Source organism: Suricata suricatta, chromosome 4, assembly GCF_006229205.1.
Source record: "Suricata suricatta isolate VVHF042 chromosome 4, meerkat_22Aug2017_6uvM2_HiC, whole genome shotgun sequence".
Lineage (NCBI taxonomy): Eukaryota > Metazoa > Chordata > Mammalia > Carnivora > Herpestidae > Suricata > Suricata suricatta.
In genome coordinates this window covers 88,684,968-88,710,394 of record NC_043703.1, presented here as the reverse complement: position 1 = coordinate 88,710,394, position 25,427 = coordinate 88,684,968, and the positions used below count along the sequence as shown (strand labels likewise).

The 25,427-nt window shown below is 47.1% G+C and overlaps 1 protein-coding gene and 1 non-coding gene across 15 annotated transcripts in view; one reads left to right on the top strand and one right to left on the bottom strand.

Moving 5' to 3' along the window:
• Window positions 1-25,427, top strand: part of INPP4A (inositol polyphosphate-4-phosphatase type I A) — a 136,477-nt gene that overhangs the window by 55,539 nt on the left and 55,511 nt on the right. For 13 of the 14 annotated variants that reach the window (XM_029937185.1, XM_029937184.1, XM_029937193.1 and 10 more), the window contains exons 2-4: window positions 20,692-20,890; window positions 21,603-21,811; window positions 22,369-22,413. In XM_029937185.1, the coding sequence (XP_029793045.1) occupies window positions 21,706-21,811; window positions 22,369-22,413 (151 nt within the window). In that variant the 5' untranslated portion in view covers window positions 20,692-20,890; window positions 21,603-21,705. The remainder of the gene's footprint in view (window positions 1-20,691; window positions 20,891-21,602; window positions 21,812-22,368; window positions 22,414-25,427) is intronic. The other variant, XM_029937180.1, reaches the window with a different exon arrangement.
• On the bottom strand, window positions 611-713 carry LOC115290931. The gene has a single exon (XR_003908310.1). It is a non-coding gene; the product is annotated as a U6 spliceosomal RNA (small nuclear RNA).

Genomic DNA, 25,427 nt, shown 5'->3' with positions numbered 1-25,427 from the left:
AGGCTGGGGTGTTTTGTCACGGACTCATAAACCTATTTAATTGTTCTTTCTTGATACCACTGGCCTGACTGCTGCATCCTGCCCCACTGAGGGACTGGGAAAGCAGTTCCACTGAAAACTACAATTGTATAGGCATGCAAGATAATCACAAACAAGGCAGTTTTGGAGTTGTTTTTTCTCTGTCCTCCTTTAGATTTATTTAATGACCAGCTGATGACAGAAGCCATCTGAGTGGTGGTGTCACACTGCCGGGAGGGGGCTGAGGGTCTGGTTGTGTGCAGTGATATGGCCGTTCTCCCAGAAATGCCAGGTTTGGATTTGATTGTGATCCCTTCCCTGTTTTCCTCCCTAAAACCGTGGTGGTAGATAATCACATTGGTATTTTTAGAACTGCTTTGCAGTTTCTCTGTGCAAACCTTTCCCCGGGTACATGGTTTAATCCTCTCATCCAGCCTTGTTTCAGATCTACAGAGTGCTATATTTATTTGAGTTTATTTGAAATTTCCAGTCTTTTCTGAATGTTGCTCCAAGAAGTCTGATGCCTACAGGACTCTAGAACTTATGCCTTCAAAGTCTTAACTACTGATATGTTTGTAGGCATTCTTTTTTAAAAAATAGGGAATGCTTCATGACTTTGCATGGTGTCCTTGTACAGGGGCCATGCTAATCTTGTGTCATTCGAATTTTAGTACAGGTACTGCCGAAGAGAGCACTGTTGGTAGGCATTCTTATGACTTATTTCCCTCCTTTTTTCCTAGACCATCTAGAACAGGGCAGCTAACCTCTTCTCAAACTCCCCCCGGAATTAGCGTCAGGAAGTCTTTTTTTTTTTTTTTTTAATGTGCTTTGTTTTTTAGAGCAGTTTTAGATTCATAGCAAAGTTGAACAGAAAGTACAGACGATTCTCATATACCCACCTGTCTCCACACAGTCTTTTAATTTTGCCCTTGTGTTCTTCCAAGGACAGTAGGGGAAGATTCTCCTTTCTAGAGAAGCAGGAAGTTTCTCGGCTAACTTGATGACCTTCAGGGATCAGGTGGAGGTTGAGGTGACATCTGTCTGCCTCAGTCTTTGGCTTGAATGTAGTTTGGGCCCGGCACCCAGCAGAGCATCATGGTGTCTACAGTGGGCCCAGTGGTATCACAAGACATGCCCTCGGCAGGCCCAGATCCAATTCCTTGGGGTGCCTCAGTACTGCTCACCACCTCAGGCTGTATCATTCTCCAGAAGGAATGTGTCATTTAACGATTTAAATCCTGACGGCTGCCCTTTCAAAGCATTTTTTGCCTTTGTATCTCATTTGACCTTTATCCAGTCTTTGTGTTACTTAAATTTTACTTAGCACCTTGTAGTCTACAAAGCCTTCACACACACACTTTCTTAGTTGAGATTTGCAACAAACCTCAAAGGTAGGACTGACTCCCCAGCTTCATGACAGAGGACACAGGCTTAGAGTCAGGCCTTCCCACGGCGAGAAAGCTAGTTGGTGGTGAGGATGGAAATGGGCTGTGTGTTCCATTCACTCTGCCCCAGGCCCAGTGCCCCGAACAGGGCATGTCTGCCCCTGGAGGGATGGATGCAAGCTTTATAGCTGAATAGTTAAATATATATATAACTTAAATATTTAGGGGCACCTGGGTGGCTCAGTCGGTGAAGCGTTCGACTTTGGCTCAGGTCACGATTTCACAGTTCACGAGTTTGAGCCCTGTGTCATCAGGCTCTTTGCTGACAGAGTCTGGAGCTTGCTTCAGATTCTGTCTTCCTCTCTCTCTGCTTCTCCCCTACTTGTGCTCATTCACGCACTCTCTCTCTCTCTCAAAAATAAATAAAAACATTAAACAATTTTAACTTAAATATGTAAATATTAGTATTATTAATATTAAATACTTAAATATTTAATTAGATAATATTTAATTAAGTAGTTAAATTTGTTATATATATAACAAATATTTAAGTATTAAGTATTTAAATACTTAAATATTTCATTAGTTCAAATATTCCATGCAGTAATATTTTGCACACCAGTGAAAGGTCACACTAGAAGTCCTGACCTCCATGCGCCTGCCGTATGGGAAGTACTGCAGTATCTGCGTTAGCTCTGCGAGATGGCCGGAGTGGAAAGCGGAGTCCTGCTGTCTGCCCCAGCCTTGCTGTCTGTCCCCAGAGAGGGGGAAGAGTGATTCCCTGTGGCCGAGGCAGGCTTTGTTGTGAGGAGCAAAGGACAGAGCATAACACAACTCAGGCCATTTTGAATACTCTATCAGTTTAGGATTGTAGACTGGGGGGAAGTGGTGGGGAAGAAGGGCCACATCCAGCAGTAGGGACACTGAAGTGCCCAGAGTCTGTGATCCTGAGACCTTATAGCTGAATTAAAACCCAAAGCAGGCAAGAGCCCTAGGACTGTGATTCTTTTTTTTTTCTTTTTTTTTAATTTTTGAGAGAGAGAGAGAAAACGTGATTGGGGGAGAGGTGGAGAGAGAGGGAGACACGGAATCTGAAGCAGGCTCCAGGTTCTGAGCTGTCAGCACAGAGCCCGATGTGGGGCTTGAACCCACGAACCATGAGATCATGACCTGAGCTGAAGTTGGATGCTTAACTGACTGAGGCGCCCAAGGGCTCTGACTCTACATCGGTTGTGTTTCAGTGACATTTCTTTGCTCCTTATTTGTAGCTGATAAATATGCAGGTGCATCTGACACTGCTTAGCTGAGCAGTGGCCCAATGCAGGGTGTCTCTGAGCTGATCCAAGACTTCAGTTGTCTTCATATATCAGTGCCTGCACCGTATTCGGTGGGGTGGGAGGGGGGAGAGATGTGTTCACACCTCATTGTCCTCACTGAACCCTAGTGATGGGGCCAGATAATAGTCCTGGGAGTGTTAGGTGGTCCCTCTCTGGGGCTGGCTGAATTCTCCAGATGAGAAGATTCCATGTGGAGGAGGCCTCCCACCTGGCTCTCATTGGTATTCAGGCCTCCCGTGAAGGAGACACGGGCTTCAGCTGGCAAGGGGGTTTGAAGTGGTTTGGAAGTTGTATCTGCTACATGCTAGCTTCCAGTTTATAGTTTTTCTCCACATTTCTTCTGGTAGGAGATAGTAGCAGTTCTAGAAAGTAAATTTTGAAGGCACATTTTTCCTGATCTCCCTATTCCTTAACTGCCAAGAATATTTTTTAAAAAGCTGTGAAAGCACAAGTAGAGATTTTAATTAGTTTTCGTTGTCATTGTTCTTGGTGGTGGTAATTTTACATATGATGTATGACAGGGAGATTATCTTATGGGGGCCTTTGTTCTCAGTGTGTTCTCTGTATTTCAGACCTCAGCTGCAAATTTTGGAGAAAAAGAAATAATGGCAAAAGTACCTTTTGATATTTTCCTAATTATTACACAGGTACCCGACTGGTTAGCATTCTCTTTCTAAACAAAAGTGCAACCAACTCAGAAATCTTTCTGGCATGAGGCCACTGGAGAAGGGAAGATGTCGTTGGCAACTTTGTTGAGCAGTCTCTCCACTGCAGAGCTTAGGGTGAGGTCATGTGGGGCAGCTTGCTTAAAGGTAAGGAACATGGCCCCGGTGGGAGGTATTTGCTGATAGGCCTGAATTGCTTGGCCTCTGCAGTTACCAAGTGGTGTCAGCTCCTTTTGTGGTTGTTGATGCCATTGAGTTTTATTTTATTTGCAGAACTAAATCGTGCTTCCTTAGAGCTAGTGAGCGTGTCCTGGCTTTAGGTTTAATTGTTGTGATGACGCAGTGACCTTTGGAACCCCTTGGAGACCTGCCAGGACAGAAGAGTTGGTGTTCAGGTCCTGGTTGTAGATGGTGTCCATCCCTTTCATGCACGTGCCATCTTGGCCCTGATTTGTACAGAGTAAGCAAGAGGTTTGTTTTCAGAAGCCCAGGAGAGTTCAAGAAAGTACTGAGTTTTTTCCACTTGAACAATTAGAATTCTAGAGAGTTCTTCATGCCTCGTAGCTGAAGCCCAGCTCTGTGGTCTAGTATCAGTGGCCCCCTGGGACTGACCCAGTCCTGGCTCTCCGGTCTGTTCTTTCTGCCCATGAGAATGCTGGGCCTCCCGGATCCCTGAATTAATTTGTCCTTGACTGTGCTTGTGCCTTTTAAAGTCAGATCTGTCCACACTGTGTCCGGATCATCTTTGGCCAGACTTAACGTCTCTCATAGCCTAGGGCATGCATTTCATTTTGTCTTGTCTGAATGTTTTACTCCTTTGTTACACTGTTGGCTCTTTGCAGGTAGGGATCCTTTCTAACTCACCTGTGTGTCCCCTCTAAGTGCCTGGCTTTGCACCTGTTAAATGAATGAATGAACAACTGCAGTTCCAGATTGCAGGCTCCCACGAACACTCCTGTCAGAGGGTGTTGCAGGCCATCCAAGGGCCAGGCTTGCTGGCTGAGTACAGAAACACCTCTGTCCTCTCCCCCACTGGTTTCTTCAAGGGTGGTTGGGAAGACATGCCATTAGCATGAGGACCCTGAGTGTCAATAGGCTCCTTTCCCTGCCCATTGGAGCTCACTCACCTGCTTTGAGCACTGCCTGAAGAAATGTCTGGGTTTCAGAGTCACTGCTTAGGGCTCTCTTTTTAAAATAGCTTTTCTCAGGTTTTCTTCATTCCTGCCACCCTCAGCTTTGCAATAAGAGCTGTGATCAGGCTGCCATGGGAGCCCTAGTCAGCCAGCTGCTCCAGACCACATGTTGAGGGGCTACCTGTGAAGGGGGAGCTAATTAATGGGGGAACCCTGGAACCTCTCTCCACCTCTGCTGACTGGTAGGCAGTCCTGGGGAGGGATCCTGACTTCTCCAGTTTTGGTGATGCTCTCTCCTCCTTGCATAGACACATGGGAGAAATATGCAAAAGAAAGTGCTCTCGCTCGCGCGTGCTCTCTCTCAAGTTTTGTTTATTTTGAGAGAGAGAGAGAGAGAGAGAGACAGAGAGAGAGAGAGAGAGAATCCCAAGCAGGTTCCACACTTTGATCACAGAGCCTGACACAGAGCTATAACCCATGGACTGTGAGATCATGACCTGAGCCGAAATCAAGAACTGGATGCTTAACTGACTGAGCCACCCAGGCACCTAGAAAGGTCTCTTTTGTGCCAGACTAACTTCCAGCTGGTTGGTTACAGAGTTCGTCTCCCTGTCTCAATCCTATCATATCATATCCTCAGAGAAACACACACACACACACACACACACACACACACTCTCTTTCTCAAAACAACAAACAAATAAACAAAAAACCCATAAATACCCCATAACAATCAAGAAAACCCAAAACAACCAAATAACTTAAGTGGGTAGCTAGCTAAAGCTATAAAACCTTCTCTCCAGAGAAGTCTCATATAAGAATCAGGACTGCTTTCCCCTCTGGAAAACAGTGTGGAGGTTCCTCAAAAAATTAACAGTAGAACTCCCCTATGACCCAGCAATAGCACTGCTAGGGATTTACCCAAGGGATACAGGAGTGCTGATGCATAGGGGCACATGTACCCCAATTTTCATAGCAGTACTTTCAACAATAGCCAAAGATGGAAAGAGCCTAGATGTCCATCACCTGATGAATGAATCAAGAAGATGTGGTATATATACACAATGGAATACTACATGGCAATGGGAAAGAATGAAATCTGGCCATTTGTAGCAATGTGGATGGAGCTCAAGGGGTGTCATGCTAAGTGAAATAAGTCAGGCAGAGAAGGACAGATACCATATATTTTCACTTATAAATGGAACAGGAGAAATGAACAGAGGACCATGGGGGAGGGGACGGGGAAAAAATAGTTGGGAAGAGGGAGGGAGGCAAACCATGAGAGACCCTTGAATACTGAGAACAACCTGAGGGCTGAAGGGAGTGGGGGGAGGTGAGGAGGGCTCTTGGAATGAACACTGGGTGTTATATGGAAACCAACTTGACAATAAACTATAAAAGAAAAAGAAGAATCAGGACTGCTTGCTTTTTATTTTTATGTAAAAATATAGAGCATGGAAGTCTTTTCAGAGTCTCCTCTATGTGTTCCACCCAACAGTGATTGGTTAAAACAGTATTCCTCTTCTGTAGCTAAAGTAAGCTGATAATATACCACTTTGGCAGAGATTTATATATGGTAAAGCTTACAGAATGTGTGACCCACTTTGTTTCCAAGCCTGAGACTTCTCTCAGTTAATTTTGGTTTGTTGGTGCAGAAGCTAAAATCAGCTTAGTTGGTGCTGCCCACTTGGAGGCCTTGGGCAAGTCATCCTCAGTCTCCTGGCTTATTGCCTTGTTCCAGAAATAACTTTGTCTTCCCAGCATTTCATTGATCTGTGGTTGTTGCTTCACATTTATAGCCCTTTATGGAATTTTGTGGCTGCTCTGAAAACTTTATATTCTCTTGTGAAGCCCAACCTTATACTTCTGAATTAGAAAACAAACTTTCCTAGTGATTATAAAAATAGACTGAATCCATCCAACCCTAGTCATCTGAGACACATCGGAACTTTCAAATTATTGTCAGTCCTGCTCTGACAGTGGTCGAGAAAGAAATAGTGTATTTGGAGTGAGCCTGTAAGTGCCTCTTTAGACCCCATGTGCCATGCTGCAGGAGGTGCTGGAGGGAGGCTGGTTAGGGGTTCAGCAGGAAGCAAGGGGGTGGTTACTGGAGTGCCGCAGGTGTGGCTGGATTGGAAACTGCATAGTGTGAGGTACCAGAATTTGAAGTAAACCTGAGGCCATCTTATTTGGATTAACCCCAGGGGATGGATGGATCTTTGTTTTCCCAAAACTCCATTAGCATTAGCAAGGTGTTTTGAAAGTTGCCTGGATATTTGGTTCTTAGAAACAGAACCAAAGCCTGGCTTCATGGTTGCTCACTGACCTGGAATAAACCAGATCACAGAGCTTCTCATTTTGAAAAGCCTCAGGCAGCATCAGGCCTGGATCTTACCCCTCTGGAAGCTGGTGTGTGTACCCAGCTTCTCTCCCAAGTGCACTTTGCTTGTTAGGTTTGCAAAAAGTACCGCCAGCTTTTGGGACTGTGGTATCTTCCAAGTAAGGCTAACCTTGTTCAAGGCCTGTGTTTCCCTGTTCAGCCTGCCATTTGTGTGTGTCCAGCCACTGTCTGGGTGCTGAGCTGATTCACTTTCCCTGCACTGCTTCCGTTGACAAGCCTTACAGAGAACGTGGGAGTTTTTGTAAGGAGAGGGAGGATGCGTGTTTTATTCTTGAATTGTGGAGTGTGTGTCACCAGTGTGAGCTGGGGACAGCACGGCGACTATTTCCCAAAGCACCTTGACGTATTCTTCCACTTACTAACCAGGGTATTCTACAGTGAATAAATAAAACCTGCTGGGAACAGTAAAGACGAGGAAATGGCAAGAGAGCCACAGTAGTCCTACAAAAGGAGCAGAGGAACCCCTGCTAACCAGGTTAACGTGTCACCACAGAAACTAGGTCTTGAGTCATGACTTGCTGGTTTGGGGGTTCCCATCCTACTTTTCTGCTGAAACATACTTCTGTGCGATATTTATATAAGTCCTTTCTCTGCCCTCAGAAATACAGAACATTACATATGTATTTTTTTTAATTTTAGTATTTTTTGGTATTGTTGGCTAGGTTTTGTCTTTTTACCCTGTTCACAGAGCTTTGTGTTTTTTCATTTTAATCCCCCTCCCCGGATTTATATTTTTTAAAGCTTATTTTGAAATAGTTTGATAAAATATTGATAATATTTTCCCCCAAGGAGCTTAATTTCAGTTTACAAAAAGGAAATCAAACATGAATGATGCAAAAAAAGAAGTCACCCACATCCTGAAGTTCTCTCTTCTGCCTTCTCTAGGAAGGTCCATTTCCTCCCTGGTCTGTAGTGTTGCTTAACATGAAGGCTGGAGGTCGGGTCAGAGACTGTGACCAGAGTGGTTTTGTTAAACTGTGGGTGGGGATGGAAAGGGAAAGATTGGTTAGCGTGTCTTGGATCTGAAATATTTCCATCCAGGGAGTTCTGAAAAGGGATGGAGGGAAGAAAGTAATGTTCTAGTAAATATTGTAAACTAATATATGTGAAAGTGCTCAAAAATGTGGAACTTGCCAAGGGAAAAGACTGTGCCTTCTACCTGCATCTGTAGTTTGAATTAGTGTGCCCTGCATGCTGTTTCAGGTGTTGGAAAGAATGCAGGAGGAGTAAAGGTTGACTTTGTCCTGACTTTGCTATAGGGCTCATGACCTCAAAGAAGCCCCGCTCCGTCAGTCATCCGCTGGCTCCCATCTGTCAAACAGCCCCCCTTGGCAGTGAGGCGTGAGGACTATGGGAACCAGGGGGCATGGAGGAACTTGGTAGTGGAATTGTCTCTCATGCTCACACCTCTGCTTGTGAGCTTTTCTACCTGAATCTCTGGACAGATGAGGCAGGTGAGCGTCCAGAAGGCAGGCTGGTCAGTCCTCTGTTGACCTTCTCCCACAAGCTGGAAATGTGACGAGAAACTCCATGATGCTGATTAAGTCCTGGAGGAACAGACTGAAGGGAGGGAAGACAGACGGTGCTCCTCACACAGGGAAGTGTCACAACCGCAGTCTTGTTGGCCACCTCCCGTGCCCCACGGCAGGAGCACTCCACTGTGGAGACTCAGGGAAGGTGACCAGCAGCCTCAGTCTTGCATGTTTACACAGCAAGCCATCTCTCTTGATGCCATGCGCAAGAGCAAAACAACATGTCCTGCTGTCGGGGACCCAGAGACTCCTTGCTCACAGTCCAGGGAGGGGTCACCACATTCCTGCTCTTCTCTCTGCTCTACAGCTCACGTTTCTGGGGAACAGTGTCTGTTGTTATGATCACATGGCTGCGGGGTGGAGCAAGTGGCCTTTATAGGCATTGCTGATTCAGGCCACGCAGGGGTGGAGTGGAGAGTGTGGCAGAGAGGCCTTCCTTCTGGAGTCATCAGGGTTATGTGTGAGTGATGGTTTCTGTGCATCGTCCCCAACTGCCCCGTTACATTAATATAAATGTGAGTTCATTTTTGTGGAGTTCTTGATCTGGTTAATTTATAGATCTCTTACAGTTTTATAGTAGTCGAAGAGCTCCAACAAGAAAGAGTTTATACCCAACTTTATATTCTCTATTTTAAGCAACGTAAAAAACATTTACTTAACATTGGGAGTTCCTTGGGGACTCCTGGGTGGCTCGGTAGGTTAAGCTTCCCACTTCAGCTCAGGTGTTGATCTTGAAATTCATGAGTTCAAGCCCCGTGTCAGGCTCTGTGCTGACAGCTCAGAGTCTGGAGCCTGCTTCAGATTCTGTGTCTTCCTCTCTCTCTGCCCCTCCCTCTGCTCAGGCTCTGCCTCTCTCTTTCAAAAGTAAAAATGTTCAAAAAAATAAAACAGTGGGAGTTCTTTGACTTTTTAAATGTTGAGGAATACTTGCTCTAGGGTCTCTCCATTTGGCTCCTAAAAGTAGTGGTGAGTTGTGAAGGTTCTCTCCATCCTTCCCCCAGACCCTTAGTGGGCTTCTCTACCACCAAACATACAGGTCTTATAGGAGCTTTCGTGCTACATTGTGACCCAGCTTCCAGCTCAGGGACACCTGGACCAAGCTAGACCTTTGGATTGCCTTCCCCAGAGCGGCCTGGAGTGGAGACTGGGAGAGACTGCATGTGTTCGACCCCCTCAGTGGCTAGATCTGGAGAGCAGAACTGAAGGGGCTGTCAGCCGCCTTGATACCACCAAGAGCGTAGGCTCATTTGCAGGGAGGGGGAGAATGACCTGGGTTAGCAGAGGAGAGCTGAGATGAGTTGTCTGTGTTGCTGATATTGGGGTCCTTGGGCCAGCTCAGCCATATTTCTGTTCAAGTTTTATGTCAGCCCTGAACCTTTATGACAAATGTGCCTTTCTGCTTGGACTCATCTGGGTGCAGTACAAGTGTCCCAGCTAGAAGTATGGTGTTTAGGCCATGATAGCAGGAGTACCCAGAACCTTCCCTCCTCATGATAGCCTCTCCACTGAAGCCCAAGGACTGTGGGAATGGGGTGAATGGAAACACTGTCAGAGCAAGGGAAAGGGAGTTGCTGTGGCTGGGGTGTAAGCCACTGCCCCTGGGAGGGCACACCCTTTTCGTTATGTGATACTGAGGAGACTTAAGCGGCTGTGGTCACACTCACTCCTACATCCCCTGGCTGGAAGGACCAACCCCGCCCAAAGGAGAGAGGGACGAGAAGCAGAGTCTGGGGCAGCATCTGCCCTGGTGGCTGAAGGCAGTCAGGGACCAGCTTCCAGGTGGCCAGCTCTGGTTGGGGGAGAGGTGGAAGCAGGCACCAGGCCAGACCTAACAGCCTTGGGTTTGGGTAAAAAAGAAAAGGGAAGAGAAAGAACAGACTCAGGCAGTGAATGGGGCACACCCAGCCTTCAAGGAGCCAGAGAGTTCTCTTTTAGCTGCATCTTCTGGAACCAGGCTTTGAGTAAATGCCTTGGGGGTGGGGGCATCTGGATCGGAGATGATACCTGCCTTCATTGGCTGGTAGTTCCTTTATGGAGCCCCACTTGGAGATAAGCTCACCCACAGGTCACAGGGAAGCTGTTGTCCTCATCTCTTTGGCTCTTGGTCCTCTGGGAACTGCATGTCTAAACTGACAATGATTGTTGATAGATGCTGGATACAGTCCTTTTACACATCAATTTGGAAATTTCTCTGGCACTCCTGAGAGGCCTTTCTGGCCAACATATAGGCAAACTGTCAGTTAATTATGTGAGGGCTTCGAGTGGCCCACTTGACAATGGAGCAAGACATGACACTTGTCAACGCCATAGACATTTCTAGGAGAGAGAAGAAGGCACTGACACTGGTGTGCATTGTGTCTGGTAATAAAGAGGCAGCTCTTAACAATGGACTACAGAGCTTAGTGCAGTGTGCCCACTATCTTTGCTTGTGCTACTCTGGTAAGCCTCCGTGGCAGTCAAGTGACACATGAAGGCTGGTGCTTGGGAGCTGAGAGGATTGAATCAACACGGGGTTGATTGTCCCCGAGAAAGAGACTCCATGCTTCTAGTATTTGAGGCACTGCTGTCAGTATAAGGGGGGAGGGGGAGCAGCAGGCCAGCTCTTCACACAAGGGAAGGTTTGGGAAGAGGTTTCACAGGCACCAGTGTGGCCCTCAGATTGTCCCCTGTTCATGTTTTTGTTGCAGTTGCTGTCATGCATTTCCTGACCAAGTCCCTTTGGTCATCTTTGTATCCCTAAGGCCTAGTCCGTGAGATACCCTCACTGTCTTTGAAGAGACTGTCAGTTTATAGAGAAGAAACAGCATGAGGTGTAGAAGCAAAGAAAGTAGATGCTTAAGAAAAGTGGCTTAAGGAGTGTAGGGTGTGGGAGCGCTCGGTATAGCAGAGGCGGCCAGAGGACCCCTGCCATCCCGCTGCTGCTGCTGCTGTGGGCACTTCCCCCACTCAGCACTTGCTTATTGTTTTTTGGTTTTTTAAATTTTTTTAATGTTTGTTTATTTTGAGAGAGAAAGAACAGAGCATTAGTGGGGGATGGGCAGAGAGAGAGAGGGAGACACAGAATCTGAAGCAGGCTTTAGGCTCTGAACCGTCAGCACAGAGCCCAATGTGGGGCTCAAACTCACAAACCATGAGCTCATGACCTGAGCTGAAGTTGGAGGCTTAACCAGCTGAGCCACCCAGGTGCCCCAACACTTGCTTATTGTTAAGATGTCTCTCTCATCTCCCGAATGTGAGCCCCCACACCCAAGGTTTGCACCTGTATTGCTCAGCACAGACACTTCTAAGCACTTCTGCAGGGTGATTTATTTTCAGGTTAGTTTCTACAGAAAAATCCCCCAGTGATCATGGCTTATAGATGAGCCCCAAGTCAGTTTTAATTTTTTAATTAAAAATTTTTAATGTTTTTTTGTTATGTTTGAGAGACAGAGAGAGACAGCGTGAGCAGGGGAGGGTCAGAGAGAGAGGGAGATACAGAATCCGAAGCAGGCTCCAGGCTCTGAGCTACCTGTCAGCACAGAGCCCGACGCGGGGCTAAAACCCACGAACCCTGAGATCATGACCTGAGGCCGAAGCCGGAGGCTCAACCAACTGAGCCACCCAGGCACCCCTAATTAAAAATTTTTAATGTTTGTTTATATTTGAGAGAGAAAGACAGAGAGGCAGAGTGCGAGCAGGGGAGGGGTGGGCACAGAATCTGAAGCAGGCTCCAGGCTCCGAGCTGCCAGCACAGAGCCTGACGCGGGGCTCGAACTCATGGACCGTGAGATCATGACCTGAGCTGAAGTTAGATGCTTAACCAACTGAGCCACCCAGACACCCATGTCAGTGTCTGGGCTGTCCCAAAAACCTCCAGGAGAGGCTGGTGTTTAGGAAGGATACACCGGAGGTGAGGGAACTGCCCTCTAGTGTCTTCCAAGGAAGGGCAGGTTCAAAGAGGGTGGGCAGCCAGAGAGGCCTTGACAGCAGGGAAGCCTGGTGGAAGCCAGTTGAAGATGCTGGGGGAAGGGTTCACGGCCTCACCAGTGCTGTGGAAAGACAGACTGGGGGTTGCAGAGTGACCGTCGGAGGCCAGGGCAGTGGGGCAGGGGTGCTGAGGCAGGCTGAGGTCTGGACAGAGCTGGAGGATCACCGGTGCATTGGGTATGGGGTACGAGAGGCAGTGTCGGTCAGGAGCCTGCACTGATTTTGTTTCTTGGCTGGAGGAAGTGGAAAGATGGAGTTGCCATTGACTGAGGTGGGAAAACTGGGAGGCTGGAGGGGAGCTGGAATGGTCTGGGCTCATCCTGTTCCTGGGCTCTAGCCCCTGCCATTGTTTAGGGGAATATGCACAGTGACCGACTCTTCCTGTTTGAGCCAGAGATGTGCTTTTGAATCTGGGTTAAGGCGTTGTATTATATCAGCTACTATATTCATTAAGTGGATACGGCAGGCTAGTAATTAGCTGGGGTGAACCTACTGCCACTGCTGCCTGTTCAGTGTCACCAGCAGAGAACAGGGACTGTGGAAGTGGGAAGCTGGAGATAAAAGATTGCAGAGCGTACGCCCAGTGGGGCCCTGTGTGGGGTTGTTTGCGTTGGCAGGTGAGAAGATACATCAGCTGCAGTGCAGACCTTCTTCTCTGTGTCTGATTTTCCAAGGCATTCGTTGCCTGCATTCATCTCTGGCTGTCCTGGATAGGTCTTGCAGCATACTCACTGGTTTGGTGGTGTTCTTCAAGTTGGAGATGGACTCACAGTGAGCTCTTCTCCTGGGTCCAAGGCCCTGTGCAGCGCAGGGAGTGAGAAGTAGGAGATAGCTGGCTCCCTGGCCCAGAAGTGGAAGGAGGAAGCAGGCCTCCATAGTAGGAAGACTGTTGTGCTGCCTCTCAGGACAGGATCCTAATGGATAACCAGCCCTGAGGCACAGAGCAGCCACTTCTCTTCCCTGGGGGTGGGGGTGGGGCATGGATTCCTTACACCTGGCAGTCTCTTCATTTTACAAGTGAGGAAACTGAGGCCCAGAGAAGGTGCCTTGTGGAGGTGACCTGGCTCCCAGCGGCTGACTGCCTACCGGAACAGTGCTCCATTTACCTGTCCCTCCCCAAAAGCAACCTTTGGGCCTAAATGTTTGGTTTAGAAAACATAGTCACTCTGAACTGAAGCACAGGCAGAGTGCCATGGACCTTAGTGAAGAGTTCTGGTTGAAGTTCAGGACAGTTGGAAAGTTGTGTAAAAATGTCAGTAGACTTAGCTGGAAGGAAGGAAAGCCTTCCAGGCTCATAGATGGCCCCAGTAAAACGGCAGCTCGGGACCAGACACATGGGAGGTTTGGTAGAGCCAAGGAGAGAAACTCTCCTGTCTGATTTGAGGCTCTGTGCAGGCTTGGTGTGGGTGTTTTATATGTCTCTACATATGTGCTTGCTCCTCAGTTTGTCCTGGTGAGGTGGGTGTTTTTACTACTGCTTTACAGATTGTGAAACTGAGGCTGAGGGAAGCTCAGTAGTTCTTGCCCAGTCCCTTGGAGAGGAGTGACACTAACTGATCAAATGCCCAACCTCTTGCACCCAGCTCAGGGCCTCTGCAGGTTGATCCAAGGGTCCAGGACACAGGAGGGAGAGCCCTTGAGAGCCCTCTGAGGTCCAGAGCGTCTGGGGCCTGTTGGGCTTGGGGCCAAAGCACAGGAGGGAAGAGACTAAGGCCTCCCTGCCCCCCACCCTGTCTTTGTGCCTGGGGTTTCTGGCATTTCCTGCCCTCTTAATACCTGAGCCTTGGAGGCAGAAAGCATTCCTTGCTTTTTATGGTAAGGAGGTGTATTTGACTTTGTTTAAAAGATTAAGATTTTTCCTAGGCAGTTGGCTTGTTTGAAAGAGAAAAAGATGGAAGATCTGCTAGTTTCCACAATACTCATGCATTTTAGGGTGGGGAGAGGCACAGAGGGGTGGAACATTCAATGGGTTAAGAAGTACCCAAAATGGGCAAGTCAAAATCAAGGAACCCTATTGCTAAGTTCAGCTTGGCCTAACTCCCTCTGCCCCTGCCTCCCAGACCCTGTTCCTCTGCTGTGCCTGTAATGGCTCCTCCCACCAACAACCCCTACCTGCTGTCGTCACTTGGCCTTTGTCTCCACAGTTCAGTACCCTCTTCTTTAGCCTCTCTTGGCAGCCTGCTCAAGTTTGTGTTATTTAAGGAAGAATCTCCTTTAGTATGTCTCCCTATTCCCAGTGGCTCACTCCTCTGTTGACTACCATTGGGTCATTTCCTGTGCACCGAAACTTGACTTGTTGCACTTAAATTTCTGGGATGTCATGTAGAGGCACACATTCATTCATTCCAAATATAAGCCAAAGGAGTTTTCTGCTGCCATTGGCTATTGTTCTGGAATATTCAGAAGCCAGGCCTTCCTGGTCCTTGCCCTTATGTTGAATCTTCCTTTGCTGGTGACAGACCTAGTCGGAAACCTGAAGGCAGAATATGCGGACACTAGGTGCACTGCGCCTGTGCACACCAGTACTACCATTTCCCTGGAGGAGAGCCTCTAACTCACTGGTCACCCTTGCCCTTGTCTGTTCTGGAGACACTGCTCCTATTCCTCTGTGTTGGCCTTGCCCATGCCTGTTACCATAGCCACCATGGCCCTGGCCCATTCAGTTTATGTCATGGGCATCTGCACCCCACCCACCCTGTGCCCACCTGAGGTTTGTGCCCATGTTGTGGTGTTTGTACCCATACTGTTGTCATTCTCTTATTTTCTGGAATTCAAGGAATTGGTGGTGCTGAAGCCCAAGGGCCCTTTAAGAGGTACCTTAAGATGGCGACCGAACGGCTGTTTTGCTGTGGGTCGGCTGTTTTGCTGTGGGTTGGGGGGAGCTCCATGCACTGACAACGCACCCACGAACCTGGAATGTCCCACGCAGTTTGAAAACAGCCAATCATGGAGTTCCAGCTTCCCCTCACCCTACCAAAGGAGACAACCAATCCCACCCCACCACAGCCCAAGGATGCCCATGCTTGGCAGTCTGCTCACCCGAGATCAAACCCAGAACTCTTTCACCCATAAAACACCTTGCCCTCCTGTACCAGGCTCGACTTTCTTGACTCCCCTCATCCGAGTCACGGAACCTTGCCAGGGAGCTGCAGACCCCCAAAAAAGGCTTCCCTTTGTTCCTGAACCTGGCCTCCTTCTTTCCTCTCGCCTCTGCCTCCACTTAACTCTTGCAGGACCCAAGGCCCTGTTGGATGTAGACCAGCTCTGGGTGGAGCCCTGGGTAGCCTCCATTCCTAGCTGGCTCCAGGGGACCTGTGGGAATAGGCTGATCTTAGGTGCCAAGTGGGAGAGATGGGTCTCTTTTTCTCTCCTGGTTGTATTAACCGCTCCAGGGCCATCTCAGAGAACTTGCTTTCTCAACATTAATGCCAGCTTCCATCACAGTGTGTTTGGGGTGGTGAAGTCCAGGGCTAGCCAGGTGACATTGGGGGCGGGAGAGGGGCAAAAGAGCTTTCAGCCTGACTTGGAGTTAGGAGACAAAAGACTTGCCTGGCCGATTGTCTGCTTAAGTGGGTTTTTTGACTTCTCTGTGCTTTCATTTCCTGGCCCCTGTGGTAGTCTCCCGGCCATCTGTGGGCTCTTTGCTCATGAACTGGGTGTACCTCATGCAGAGAACAAAGCATCATTCTTTCCCAAGCATTGTGTGGTAAGTGTTAACTGGTGTCTGTGAGTTCTGTTTTCATCATAATCATTTATTGGGTGCCTGGTATGTGCCACACTTTAGCCAGGGTAACTAACGTTAGCTGCTATGACAACCACCTCCCAAATCTCCGTGGCTTCACACAACAAAGGGTATTTCTTACTCAGGGTAAGCTTAGTATAGATCGTCAGTGGGGAGCCAGGGCTCTGCTCTACCCAGTCTCAGGGTCCTAGTTTCTTTCCACAGAGTCACTCCCTTACTCTGGGGCCTTGGGATTACTCTGTCCCTCTGTATCCAGCTAGGAATCTGGGGGGAAGGGAGGCTTGGAGGATCTCATGAGCAGCTTTCTCACCTTTATTTATCTCAGCTGGTATGCATCCCTCCGCACTCTCACACAGCTGCCCCAAACTGGAACGGTGCTGGAGAGGGTCACCTGTCAGTGTGCCTGGGGGAGGGTACCTGGTGAGCAAGGCCAAACTGCCACAGAAGCTGACCGTTTGCTTCCTCAGTAGATGTTTGTTAGGCCCCTGGCCTATGTTTAGGCTTGAATGAGGCCCCCAGGATGCTATGGAAGAAGCCAGGAGTTTAAGTCTGGCATTCATAAGACACAAGGTGCCCCGCTGCTCATCCCATGGTCACACCAGGAGGTATGTTACCTTGAGGTACAGACTGGTTAGCCATGTTAGGGAGACCGAGGCAAGGCTATTGGGTGCTGGGCGCTGCCTGCAGGAGGGACTTTGTGCCGCAGGTGGCAGCTGTCTCTCTCTCGGGTTATTATTAGTAGTGATTTGCCAGTGAGCAGTGTGACACCTCATCAGTCAGTGATTGTGGCTGTCCTGGATTTGGGGTTTTGAGAGAAAACTCTGCCTCTTTCTGCCTCCTGAAGTAGCCTCCTCCCCAGAGGCTGCTGATTCATGCTCTGTCTGACTCACTTAAGCCTTTCATCTGACTTTCTCTCCTGTGTTGCCTGTGTTTGGAGAGCAGAGGCCTGGACAAGGTTTGCTAGAAGCTTGTTACCTGCCCAGCAATAGAGTGGGCTGGGCAGGGAGAGCACCCCCACTTGTATTTGGGCTTTTGGCCTGATAGTTCATCCTTTAGCTCTGTGTGACCTTGAGAAAGTCACCTTGCCTGGACTTCTGTGACATCTTCCATGCAAGTCCTTTTTAAGACCGTTCTCAGAAGAACCTCCATCGTATAAGACAGATGAAAATGGGAGTTTTGTGGCCAGTCCTCCCCACTCAGCTCCAGCTCTGCAGCCCCAAGAGGTTACTGAGCCCTAGAGAGGCCTCCAGAATTCCTTCCAGGCCTGGGAGTCCTTATTTTATGGAGGAGGAAGGCAGGCAGACCTCAGACTGGCTCCCTGAGAACCTTGTGACAGTCACTGACATTGGTCACAAATCCCATGGATCTGTATGAACCATGACAACCCTCCTGTTTTCCTTATGCTCCCTCTACCACCATTCCCCCTCCCGCCGGGTGGAAGGGACATCATTGGGTTTGCTTTCGAGTTGATGACCTGTGTCCTCTTGTCAGAAAGGGTGACTGACATGTCTCTCACAGAGAAGAGGCAGTGTCATGAGTTATTGCTTCTTTCTTTCTTCTTGCCCTCAAGAAAAAAAAAATTCAGTTTCCCGAACAACTCCTACATACTATCTGTCCTCTTTGATGTCAGTGCAGTTTTTCTTCCTAATGAGCTTTGGTCTTCAAATGGGGCCAGGAGGAAAATCAGGGACCTTGGGAATATAAGAATCCTTGGCAAATTACTTTAAATTAATGAGACTAATAAGGAAAATCGAGTTCAGCTGTGCAGATCATCTGTGTTCTGGGTCTTGATGACTTAAATTGCAGATCCTAATTAAATGCCCCAAATAACCTGAAGTGGCTTCTGAGGCCCTCTTGACCCAAAAGCTTCTCTGGTCTATGAACCCTATCAAGTGTAAAATTAGTCCGTAGATGTTCCCCTTTAAGCATTTCTATCCCCAGGATCCCATGATGCCTGTAATACCCTCCACCCTCCTTAGGGGAAGAGGCCCTGCAAGGGCAGGAGAAAGGGGGTAAGGGAGGGGGAGGGGAGGGCATTTGGGAACCTCCCTTGGGCTGGCAGGTTGTCAGGGTGCAATTGTCACCTTCTGTCAGGAGGCATACCTGCACTGTCCCAAGTGAAGGGGGGTGACTGCAGCCTCACTATAAGCTGAGCAGGGCTGCCAGGCAGGGCAGTGGAGTGCAGGAGACACACAGAAGTTTGAGAAGGAAGAGCTCCTTCTTCAAACTTCTTCACACCCAGGGTGCCACCTCTGTCTCTGGCCAGCATGGGGTACAACTTTCAGTTATGCAAGAGGGTGACCTTAAGCTAAGAAAGGGACTAGTTCCCTGTGATTCCAGACCCTTCTTCTGGACATGGTCTCCCTCTGCGTCCCATCTTTTTAAATAGCTGTGACCAGGGCACAGGTAGAATATTTCTTTAAAAGTTCATATGATGCAGAGCTGACATAAACATTTTTTTGTGCTATGTTTTTATTATAGTCATTAAAATAATTAAACTTTTTATTGAAGTAGAAGAATCATTTATGTACAGCTCAGTGAATTTTCACACAGTAAATTCATACAACCAACACCCTAAACAGGAGACCACAAGCTTTTTCATGCCCTCCCCACATGCCCTCCCCAGTCAGTACTCGCCCCTCAAAGATACCAGTATCTTGACTTCGAATTCCACAGATTCATTTGGCCTGTGCTTGAACTTTATAGAATTGCCTAGATATGGTTTGTGTGACTGGCTTTCCCCCTTGACATTGTTTCTAAAAGCCATCTGTATTGTTTTGTTTATTCTATAGCCGACGGGCACTTGAGTTGTTGCTAGTGTTTGACTATTACAAATATTATGCTCTAAGTGTTCTTTATACCTTTTTTTTGGTGAACATAAATATTTATTTCTCTTAGCAGTTCCACTCTGAGTTACATACTAGGTCACAGTATAGGTGTATGTCCAGCTCGAGTGGACACTGACAGTTTGACAGCACCGCTGCACCCTTTTGCCCTCCGCTAGTGATATATCAGGGTTCCATTTTGCCACATCGTTACTGATACTTGGTATTGTCTTTTTTTTTTTTCCATTTTAGCTATTCTAATGAGTGTGCAGAGGTATCTTATGGCTATAATTAGTGTTTTCCTGATGACTAATGAGGTTGAAGAAATTTTCATGTGTTTATTAGCTTTACCATGATCATTTTAGCAGCCATATAATAGTGCATCTTATAGATGTTCCAGAATGTACTTACTTGTGGCTGGGCATTTTCATTGGTTCCAGTGTGTGTCATTATAAGTAATGCTTACAATAAGCATGTTTGGACTCTTGGAAGAATTTTGTTTTTGTTTATCTTGATAAATAACGTCACATTGCTTTCTGAAATGCTTGTATGACTTTAAAATGTTATCTGCAAATAGGAGAGTTCTATAGAGTTTCCTCTAGGTCTACCAATAAAGTATATTCTCAAGAGAAGAAGAGACAAAACCTCTCTTGGAAGACAACTTTAGGTGAATATAGGAATGTTTAGCATTGCTTTCATTATTATGAATGAGTTTGGTCACTTTTCCAAAATATTTACCATGTGTATTCCTCTTCTATGAATACATACTTTTGCCACTTGCATTCTTAGTGATGTGGGATTTTTTGTTGTTGTTAATTTGTACAAATGTTACTGTAAAATACAGATATTGGTACTGTACATACTTTCCCTGTCTTTATTACTTTCGTTGTATATTTTGACTTTGTATGCCTTTTGATGTCAGCAAACTAGTGAATCTTCCCCTTGGAGACTTTTACTGTGACTCCCCAGTTGAGCCATTGCTGTCCCTACTGAGAGGCCTGGACTAAAGGGCCCTAGGTACTCTAGTGGGAAGGAGGGGTAGGAGCCCAGTCTGCAAGGGAAACTGAGTTTGTGTGAGTGCCAAGCACACTGTCTGAAGTCTATACCCCAGCCGTTGGTCCTTTCAGATAGCTCATGTGCTTGGCCTTGAGATCTGCCCTTACAGTCCCTTGGGACTGACTTGGAGCCTGGGTGATCTCCACAGGAAGGCAACCCAGGACCAGGCATCCGCAGCAGGGCAGAGCCCACTTCCGTTCTTGTGCATTTGGCTCCCACTGCAGCCCTGTGAGGTGGGCTGAACTAGCCTCATCTTAGGCACCAGAAAGCAAAGCCTCAGAGGGGCCCAGCAGCTTCTCCCAGGGCCTGACGTTTGTGAGCAGGACAACTGGGAGACCCCGATCCTTATCTCCGCATTTCCCTTCAAACACATCCCACCTGCACAGCAGGCGCTTTAGGGCTGCTCCATGTTCCCCTGGATCACCCCTGGAAAGGGACAGGAATGTGCATTTCTGTTTCTCATTCTTTTGGGCTTGAGCAAGACCTTTGCTTTTGAGCCAGAAAGTTAGATTGTAGCTCTTGGCTTCCCCATATCTCTAGGCATTAAAATCGTAACATAAGCGTCATAATATGCATTCTCAAGAACTTCATATTTGGCCAACTTGTTAAGTTAATAATTTTCTATTTTTAGATGATGGATTTGGATGTGCTTCTATGAAGAAATGCCACGTGTCTCAACTGGTCCAAGAACAAACATGTCCAGTAAGTTGCTGGCTGAATATTAACTCAAGAGTGAGAACACAGGCCTTCAGTGCACAGGTATTGACACACTTTGAGAAGAGTGTCTGGATACATGGAGACCTTTGCAAGAGGCGTTTTAAACAAGAAAGGTTGGTTCTTTCTAGAGACAACAGGGTTGTAGCATGTAGGGCTAGAAAAATGTGAAATTCACTTCTTGCTACTTACCCCACTTCCTAGAGCAAATGTATGTTCTGCACCATGTCAGAGCATCTCTCTGATTCAGCCTGTGGTGGCACTTTGCCCAGAACCTTCCATGTCTGGAGCACAGCACTGTCCACTTTAGTTAGGTATAGATTACACGCACATGTTTTCCAAGACCAGGAGACATGTGAAGTTCCTGTAGCTCTGGGAAGAAAGAGAGCAGATTGGAGACATGTGCCTTTGTCTCTCCAGTGTTCCACCATGCTTGTGGGTGGCAAACCCTTCATGCATCTCCTATCCTTCTGACCGAGGTGAATTGGTTTTATGTTAAAGATTCTATGAGACTTGTCAACAAAAAAGCATAATAAAACAAGAAAATTTCAAAAGCCATCTTTTATGATTATATCTAAACCAACAGTTAATGTGGCATGTCTTTGTTGGAGAGAACATGATTTCCTTATGGGATCCCATGAGGATATGTGTTGGTGTGTGAGTGTTGGGGAGTAGAGAGGAGGAGGTCACTGGAAGGGACCTAGGTCATCAGACTCTCCACCCCTGGCTCCTTCCTTGCCTGTGTGAGGCATGTATTCTGTCCATTAAAGCCCTGTCTCTCAGTCACCATCCCTGTGTTTCTTACCAATGTCGGTGCCTTTTTCTCAGGACTTCTGCCCCCTTAGGGGACTAGGGCTTGGTGACAGCGCTTCCCAGGGAATCAGGCGTGGTCTGACCCAGGAACAGGAAGCACGTCATCACCAATGACATCATGACAGCAAGAGAGCACAGCCCTCGCCATGGCGCCAGGGCCCGTGCAATGCAGCGGGCTTCCACCATTGATGTGGCAGCCGACATGCTGGGCCTCTCTCTGGCAGGTGAGTCTCATGGGGCCTTGCCAGGTTCCTGGTGCAAGGTCGTGGCACACAGGTCCCACACTGTATGCCTGTTCCTGGGGTACACTGTGGACAGCCAGAATGAGCCCCCCATGACTGCCCCAGGCTAGAGGGTACCCTGATTTGGCATCCTTTTGGTTGAATCAGGGAGTAGGGAGGAAGATGTCAGCCCTCTTCCTGGGAACTGCTTCCATTGGAATTGGACCGCTGTCAGTTGTCCAGCTTGAGTGGGCACCTCCAGGGCTCATTTGCCAGTAGATGATATGGGAATGTCCATGTGCCTGTCCAGCAAGTGCCCAGGCCATTATCAAAGCCCTCCTTGTGGTTGTGCAGAGCTTAGGAGGAGGGGGTTTGGTCTTGGAGTTGGAGACTTCTTAGGAATCTCAGAAGCAAAATGTTTAGAAAATGAAGAAACTATCTCGTATTAGTTTCTGAGGGGGGAAAATGTAGAATGTTGACTCTTTTGATTAAAATCGAAATGCAAGGAAAAGTTTATTAAGCAATTCCCCCTCCCCCCCCCTTATTTCCTTTTTATTCAGGAAATATACAAGATCCAGATGAGCCCATTTTAGAATTCAGCTTAGGTAGGTATCTTTTTGCTTTTTTTTTTTTCCTTTTTTTCTTGTTTGCTTTGTAGTATATGTTGCTTAAAAACAGAAACACAACCCTGGCTCACATGTGTGTCAGAGAACTTACTGCTGCTGAAGTGTCTCTAAGATGAAGCCACAGGGCAGGTGTGAATGTCCTGTGGGTGGAGGGAGCCTGGAGCCTGCAGATCTCAGCCTCCTCAGCACATGTTCTCTCCAGGCTGGCAGTGGTGGGGGCAGGAGGTGAGACCCCCAGAGCTGTGAGGACAGCCTGCCTTCTCCTAGGGAGGGGCCGGCAGGGTGGGAAAACTGGCTTGAGGCGAGCGTTGTCAGTCCCAACCATACGACCCTGTGCAGTTGAGTTTAGCCACCTAGACCTTGGTTCTCTATTCTGTGGATGGAGGCTTTCTCTCTTGGCAGCATCAGAATGTCCTAAAAACTTTCCTGAATGCCCTAAGATTGTCCTAAAAACTGTAGTAGTGTGTGCTGGCTCTGGGATCAGGGAAGCAAGGCATTACTATGACTTATCCAGAAGATCGGACAGTGTGGGAGGGGTCACCCACAGATGGTTGTGCTCCATGGACTGATGCACTCCTGTGTCCCTCTCCCCTTCTCTTGTGCTCTGGGCAGTGCTCAGCATTGGCCCGTGGTCTCACAGCAGACTCCAGGAGGTGGTGTGACATAAAGGAAACACCTCCTTGAGAGTCAGATGACCTGGATTCTAGTCCAGACTGTGCCACAGACTAACCACACTGCCTTGACCTTGCCTGACCAGTTTCCTCATGTTCTATATAATAAGGGGTGTTACCATTTGAGAGATAATGAAGATCATGGTGGTTAAAACAGCAAAATCAGACAAATATCTTTGACTAATGGCAAAATCCATAAAAATGTAAGTGCATTATTATCAAATTAATATTAAACCTTGAAAACATCCCCATTTGCTGGTTAAAACAGCAAAATCAGACAAATATCTTTGACTAATGGCAAAATCCATAAAAATGTAAGTGCATTATTATCAAATTAATATTAAACCTTGAAAACATCCCCATTTCAGATTGAATGTCCTTAAACAAGTTCAGAGGGTTTTCCAACCCTGACTTGGTGGCTAGTTCTGCGGTGAGAATGAGTCCTGCATTGTGAACTAGGAGCAGGAGGGTGGGGGAAGTAGCCTTTAACCCTGCAGGGATTCCCACACCTGCCTGCCCCCAACTGAGAGCTTTAGTGCGCTTCACAGATCATAATACTAACCCAAGGACTTCCACTTTCACAAGGGAACAGTGAACTTATTTCCACTCCCTTATCTTAAGTCAGCCCAGACATCAGGAAGAGTAAGCAACAGAAAAACATACTCTGTGCAGTGAGACATCTTTGGAACCCCCAGAGTGTAACCTGTGAGGAGGAGGGAACAGATGGAGAGGAACATGGTCACACCTGCATGTCTGTGAAGGTGATTTGTCCCAGAGATACTGGGGAACTCAGGGACAAAAGCAAGGGCTTATTGGAATGCTTGTAGAAGGAAGAGTTGGGACTTCATGTTCCCACCACACGCTGCCCTGCAGGGACTGATAGTTATTCTCATGAGAAACTTGGGAGGAGGAGAGGCTCTGGGCTGAAGTTCACCAGCACAGAGGAGAGCATGGTGAAGGGCCAGAAGTCTACTATTCTGAATAACACCCCCTACCTCGCTCTCCCCAATCTTCTTCCTCTTATCCTAATTCTACCAGGCTTATTCCTTCAGGCAGGCGAATCTCACTCTGGAGAAAGTAAACTCCCACTCCCCTCAAAGAGGCAGATGCCAGCTTTCTGGACCCCACCCAAAAGCCGGCTGGCCAGCCACCCAGGCACTCTTGTGGAACCCACCCAGCTCACACTCATACTCAGCCTTCTGATACCTTATTCTTAAAAACAAATGGACATTCTTTTGTGCATATAAAGATTGGTACATGTATGCCGGTTGCATCTTTTCATACTAGCCAACACTGGAAACAACCTACATATCTGTCAGCAGGAGAATTAACTCTGGTGCATCCATACAATAGAACACTACTCAGCAAGGAAAAGGAATGAAGTATTGATACACACATGGTTGAATCTCAAAAGCATTGCGTAAAGTGAAAGAAGCCATACTCAAGAGACTGTATGCTGTAGGATTATGTTTGTATGGAAGTCAGGAAGACTAATCCTCAGTGATAGAAGACAGATCGGTGGATGTCCAGGAGTGCTGCTGAGGGCTGCAGGAAAAGGGCACAGGGAACTCTTTGGGGTGATGGAAATGTTCTGTATCTTGACTGTGGTGGTTATATGGATCTCTATGCTTATCCAAACTCATCGAACTCTCCACTTAAAACAGGCACATTTTATATATAAATTATACCACAAAGTCGATTTAAAACAAAAAACAAGAATGGTTAAAGTTTGAAGGGCTTTGTGGAAGGCTCCCTACATAGAAGAGGAAGCAAGAAAAAAAGAGAACTTTGGAGAAACAGACACTGAAGAAAGTAGAGGAAAAGATCAAAGAAGTATAATTTATACGCTCAAGAGAATATAGCATACCCATAAAATAAGAACAGGACAATATGAAGAAAAAAAATTGAAGAACAAGGGCAACCTTAGAAAGTTAAAACATGATTTAAAGAAAACTTTAAGAATTCAATAAACATTTGAAAATATTCAAGGAATTATCCCCAAAAGTAAAGATTTTAAAGCAAAATAGAAAATGGGAGAGAAATTGAAATGGAAAAGGCCCAACATTTATGTGAGAGAAAAGAAAAGAATAGAAGGGAGGGAATTAAGAAGAAATAATACAAGAAGTCTGTCATAACCAAGGACTGTGATTCCAGGTTAAAAATGCCTACTAAGGCCCAGCATAATGATTGGGGAAAAAAAACCATAAAAAGGCACATCCTAGGGAAATTTCCAAGCACTGGGAATAAATGGAGATCCTAAAACTTCCAGTGGCGGGGGGACGGGGGTGAACTAAGGTCCAAGGATCAGGGGTCAAACTAGTG